Consider the following 6,257-nt stretch of genomic DNA (forward strand, 5'->3'; position numbering starts at 1 on the left):
GACTGCCAGAATCAACATGTAAATGTGTTTTCTCTGCCAAGAACAGACCTAGCTATCAGAGACCAGTGGATTAAATTCATTTTTAATGACGCGGTTCCTTCAACCCTTCCACTGGCTTATCGTTACTTGTTTGTGCTAAACATTGTACGCCGAAATCCTTCACAAATTTGGGGCAATATCAGGCGAAGTTGGCATCGAAGCTCGGGAAAAGCACCATTCCAACAAAATTGCCTGCAATTGAAACGGTTAGACTGTGTTTTTATTGCTCTACTGTGTGTAACAAACAGCATAACTGCTAATGCGGCTATTGTATGCTATTGCGCCTGTCACTAGACAAATAAACGAAAGACTGGAGGTGAAGTAATTATTTTTGTTCCCTGTAAACGGACTGCAAAAACGGACTTTTGACTGCATTATAATGATTTCTTAATTCAGAATATGATCAAGATTGCGTAGGTTGATGTGTTCGGGGAATTTGCCAGTTAATAGTAACATTTAAAGCCCCTTAAATGAACGAAATGACTCGAAAAAAGATTTGTTCATTTTGATGAACTAGTTTGAACAAGAGAGTCTGGCGTTGCCAGATTGGGTGTTTTTCCGCTACATATTAAGGCCGGTTTATGGTGTGTTTTAGGTGGGTTTTCGCCTGGAAGGCTTTATAGAAATCTGGCATCCTACTGAACGAAGTTAAACTGAGAGAGCGTGGCGTTCACAGACACCAGAATGAACGACTTCACAGTAACGTTCATCAGGCAGTAATGCGGTACGTTCAGTTCATGTTCGCCCAAAATATGAACGAGTTCATGAATTATCGTTCAATGAACGCGTCCAGGCACAACTCTGGCGGGAGTATTAGCTTCGAGGTATGGGGAATGGCTGCTAACGTACTTTGCAAAAAACAAATGACTGAGATCATCATGAATTCGGTTATTGTTTATTTATTGCCTAACGCTTACATGAGGCCCCATCTAGTTTGTGTGTGTGTGTGTGTGTGTGTGTGTGCTCACGTCTTATATTTGTGTGTGTGTGCTGTGCTCACGTCTCATATGAGTAACTTTATGTGCGTAGATAGTTCATATACATGTATGTGTGACTAGTACTTAGTATATATGCAAGCGTGTTTCATATGTGTGCGTGAATAAAGTTTGATTTAAGCCCTAAACGGCGCTGGCCGGGAAGCCGGTCGCGTTCATTCACAACTTGCGCCATGATGTCAGTTTGTTATGATATGCTAAAGCGTTACCTGCGTTGTCAACCCCCCTCCTTCCTGCAACCAATCAACGTGCCCCTCATTTGCATTATTATAATGACCGTCCATGACAGCCAAAATATCGCATCAGATCTCGCGAGACAATAATGCCTACAGAGATAAGGGTCTGAGGAGCTCTGTGTTTATTTTTTTTCCAATTTTCTTTTTTAGAAGGGCCTGAAAGACTATAATACAGCAGTAGGTATCCAAGGTAATACGAGGGTATGACTCCTTTAACAAAAATGAAGCATATTTGAAGAGCCTGTTTGTGCAACTGTTAATTTTTCTCACTTTCATTGTGTTTTTTTTCCTTTTGTAATGGCATATTTTTGATAGTTTTTGAAAAGTTACGTTCAGTTTTATAAAGTTTTGTTCATTTTTACTGAAGCAAATGTAATTCCATAACAGTGAAGTATAATTAAAACTGTGTATCCAATTAAATTTCCATGAATTAATAATTATCTTAATTATGTTATTTCTCTGATCCACCTCCCCTTTTCCATCATACAAACTTACATGTTCATATTATCAGAAAAAAGACCTGTCAAGCAGCCTTTGTGTTTTTGTGGTGCTGCTGTGGAGAAAGGGAGGAGACGAATCAGAGCTGACAGACAGCCCTCGCCGGACCAGAAGCGGGCTGTGCCGCCACCTGAATATTCATCAGATTCATTACCCTTTTTTTTCTTTCTAGTCCCTTATTCATCTTGTATTTTCATTGCCTTTATTCCATTAAACATTTCGGAAGGGCTGGATGGGTGAAATGAGGCAGGTGCAAGCACACTCCTAAGGACAAGTGTGTATTTACACGCACCAATGCATCTGAATTAAGGTGCCACGATCACAGGGAGTCAAAGTTGCGGTGAACTTTTTCGCCACTGAGGGCCAGTTGAGATTTGCCTGCCACACACTCCAAATAATCCTCCCAGCCACTAGACCCCAGCATCTCTGTACACGGTTATGTGTGTGTGCCCGTGTCTGTATCTCTCATTGGCACTTCTGTCATTACCATTTCTATAAACTAAGCTAATTAGGTCCTCGTTACTTCCTAGCTCCTCTCTATCTCCTTCTTCTTCCATCCAACCATTTTTGCTTCTCATATTCTACCATATGGCTCAACAAAACTAAAGTGCTTCAATTCAAATCCACAGAGCTGTCTACACTACAAGTATGCAATGCAGCAGCTTTGTTAATTATAACGAGGACATTCTAGTTTTGACACGATGTCAGCTCTCACAATAGACACTGACTGTGTCTCAATTTGAATACTTAAACTACACACTTTTTGAGTTGTGCATCTCTGTCTTTAGGCCCTAGTGAGCAGCTTTTCAGGAAATGTGCTTCAAAATGTTTAAGCCACCAGTGAGCAGGTCAAAGGCTTGATTGCATGTAAACAATGAATTTGTAATAAACTTAATTACAACATGAGACATTTAAAAAAGTGGCATTACAATAAGTGATTATGGGATTAGGATTTTAAAAATTAATAATAAGGAGATTGCTTTTTTTATGTTTGTATTATTATTATTATTATTATTATTATATTTTTTTATGGTTTGCTGTTTTGCTGAGACCAACTGATGAGCAAAACACAACTGAAAACAGCCAAAGGAGGGGTTAGTGCAGCAATAATAAAAGATGGCCAAACAATGGGAACTGCTTACCTTGCTGAGGGAAGACTGCTCTGGAGGATGGAGTGAAACTGAAGATAAGACGCATGCGTCTGAAGAGGACAGAGATAGTGTAGGCCAGAGCTGTCACACTGCGAAAGACAGAGGAAGAAAAGTGATAACCTCTGCTCTGCCGTCAACTCCATATGCCACGAAATGGCTACATATGTGACCTTCTGCATCTCTATTGTACTGCTGAGTGTCCTTTATAAATCCAGAACTTGCACAGCTAACACACAGACACAACTACAAGAAAGTGCACACATGCAAATACAAATAAAAAGCAAATATAGTATCCTCTGCATGTTTAAATTAATTCAGTTTAATGAATAACGGAATACCATTAAAACCAATGTTTACCTTTTTTTAATAAATAAATAAATATATATATATATATATATATATATATATATATATATATATATATATATATATATATATATATATATATATATCAAAAATGTTACAATTGGAAAAGTGGGGCTTCTTTTGAACATCTCACCAATGTAGTCAGTTGATCTCTATGATCCGTAATTAGCCATGCTCTACAGTGTGAGCTACAGAAAGGAAGGAAGTTGCAGGAATGATTTTAAAAAGTTTTTATTTCAATTTATTTGCACTGTAATTTCATTTAATATATTCATTAAAGTAACATCTAATCATAACCATTTTATAAGAAGCGCTTCCTATCTTTTAATTTTCAATTAAAACCTCCACAATCTTTATCAAATTTAACCTTTTATCAGCTTAAATTATAAAACATGACTGTAATACATTTGAATACTTTTTCAGGACACCCTGAAAACAGTCACACTGATCACGAAGCGGGCCGGAGGTTTGTGTCACATGCAGATGTGTGTATCCGGGATACTGACAGAGAGGACAGTATTGTTCCAGAGGGGCTTCAGTGATGGCTGGCGGGAGATCTTTTAAAGAGAGACAGAGAGAGCACGAGTGTTTGCCTTTGGACCTGAGCATGCAGATGCCCACCCGCACGCTCTGCCACAGCCCCTGGCTCTTGTCGCTTTGTATCAAGTCTGTGTCCCCTTGATAAAAATAGTGCTTAAAATAGTGGCCCACAGCAACAAGCAACATCAAGACCCTTATGCCTGGGAATGGCCTTATCGAGCAGCCTTTTACATTTTATCTTTCCACTCTCATGTTTTCTCTGAATCAGTCATATAAACTAAAATCTTATTTGCCAAAGAACCTCAACCTTTTTCTTTCAATTCTTAAAAAAAAAAAAAAAACCTGTTAGTCTCACAGTATCTCAATCACATAGACCATGAACATAATCAAACAGGAAATACAGAGGCCAGATTAAATTCATTAGTTCAACTTATTTGTTAGTGTTTGTTCACTGGATGAACTTATGCCTTACAAGAATACAGTTAAAGACTAATGTTTTTGTTGTTGTTGTTTTTTCTCCTCACTGGTTACACCACAGAACAAACACTGATAAACAAGGGAATTGTAAACACCAATGGACACTACAGTCTTCTGGATTTTTTTATGAAATATTGATTGAACCTTCACACAAATCTACAATATATGTGTATTATGTTTTTCATCATTTTTGTTTAGCTCTTGTAGTAGTATGATATAGCGGAAATATGGAGCTTAAATTCGAGGAAGAAAACATAATTATTAGTCAGAGGGCAAGAAGCAAGTGATAAAATGTGTGCAACAAGTGTTTTCAGCAAAGTTTCTAAATTCAAGCAACACATATGATACAGACGTAGCATGAACACGCTTTATACAGACCAACAAACACCGTTTACTGAATATAAAAACACCTTCTATAAAATATTTTGTACGCCACAGCATAGATATATGCACATTTTATACACTAGTTTTAAACCTTATTATGATTCCTAAGTAAAAAAGACATTAAATATAAAGTATAAATGACCAACCCAGATGCAAAAGTGTTTATTGCAAAAATACAAAAAAGCACAGTAGCCTACCTACACATGCTTTTTTTCAATACAGCAGCATCCACAGGTTTTGTTTTGCGGCTGTGAATTCAGTCTTCATTAGTAAATTGGTAGCTACTGTCCTCTAGTGGTGAGCTTTGGTTTAAAAATCAACTGTTTAAATATCATGTTGCTGCAAATGACATGTGCTTTACCAAACGATGCATGTGTAAAGCATGATACGCTAAAACTATGAGCATATAAATAAGGTTTTCACATGCAGTCTATGGTTTTCACACGTACTACGCGGCACTTACTTATATGAATACCAAGCTAAATCTCATCTACCCGTGTCAAAAAAAACTTAAATATGAAATGTAAATAATGAAATAACCAAGTTCGCAGGTTCTATCGAAAAGAAAAGGATGCGTTTTGACCGTTAGTGTAACGCATTTGTGTCTGGCATTCTGAACGGTTATCCCGCCTCGCTATCAGGACCCCAGCCAGGCAAGATGGCGGCGGCCAACCAAATCGCCGGGGAGTTTGAAAACTGGCTGAACGAGCGGCTGGACTCCCTCGAAGTAGACCGAGAAGTTTACGGAGCATATATACTCGGAGTGCTCCAGGAAGAGGAAAATGATGAAGAGCAAAAGGATGCTCTTCGGGGCATTCTCTCCGCTTTTCTGGTGAGTGCAGGCGCACGTTCACGCTTGACACTCGCGCGCTCAACTCAGCTGTCAGGACATTTCACAGCAGTGGCCCTGCAGTTATGAACACGGTACACTTTAACCGTTGATGTGACTAACTCGCCGTAAACCCGAAAGACATTTATAAATTGTAACCCGAATTCCTTAACTGGCCTTTCGTTTGAGCAGTTAAAAGTGTGAAACTTGATCAGACGCTGGATTCCACTAACGTATGTTAATTATTACAATGATTTTTGGTTGTTTGTTTTACAAATAAATTATTCAAAAACGCGCAACTTATTTTCAGATATAATATAACAAACTATATTTGATTGTAGGTTAACGTTAGGTGTGTGCAGCATACTGTAGAGATTTCACTGCAACTATCAACATATAACGTTAGTCATGGCAGTTTTAGGCTTTTGTTTGTAAAGAGAGCGAGCTTTATTCTCGTAGGATGAAGACTCGCTTGAGGAGGTTTGCCAGCAGATCTTAAAACAGTGGGCTGAGTGCGGCAGCAGATCTGCAGTCAAGGGAACTCATGGTAAGTCAATCACAGTGACCCCATTTACCAGTGCAAGGGATCATAAGAAGAAATGTTTCTTGAGCAGCTAATCGGCATATTAGAATGATTTCTGAAGTATCAAGAGAATAAACTGCATATTAAAATATATTCAAATAAAAAAGTTAATTACAGTGATATGTCACAATTTGTACTGTATTGATTAAATTAAATGCA

The 6,257-nt window shown here is 38.1% G+C and overlaps 2 protein-coding genes across 2 annotated transcripts in view; one reads left to right on the plus strand and one right to left on the minus strand.

Moving 5' to 3' along the window:
* Positions 1–2,874: 2,874 nt before the first annotated feature.
* LOC132149148 (meiosis-specific coiled-coil domain-containing protein MEIOC-like) overlaps positions 2,875–6,257 on the minus strand; it is a 20,454-nt gene continuing 17,071 nt past the window's right edge. Inside the window, exon 10 of the mRNA XM_059558122.1 lies at positions 2,875–3,008. The gene's annotated coding sequence lies outside the window, so the exon portion shown is untranslated. The remainder of the gene's footprint in view (positions 3,009–6,257) is intronic.
* The window catches only part of LOC132148713 (coiled-coil domain-containing protein 43-like), a 1,973-nt gene continuing 1,014 nt past the window's right edge, over positions 5,299–6,257 (plus strand). Inside the window, exons 1-2 of the mRNA XM_059557413.1 lie at positions 5,299–5,518; positions 5,975–6,076. Coding sequence (XP_059413396.1) covers positions 5,345–5,518; positions 5,975–6,076 — 276 coding nt within the window. The 5' untranslated portion in view covers positions 5,299–5,344. The remainder of the gene's footprint in view (positions 5,519–5,974; positions 6,077–6,257) is intronic.

This window comes from Carassius carassius, chromosome 9, assembly GCF_963082965.1.
Source record: "Carassius carassius chromosome 9, fCarCar2.1, whole genome shotgun sequence".
Lineage (NCBI taxonomy): Eukaryota > Metazoa > Chordata > Actinopteri > Cypriniformes > Cyprinidae > Carassius > Carassius carassius.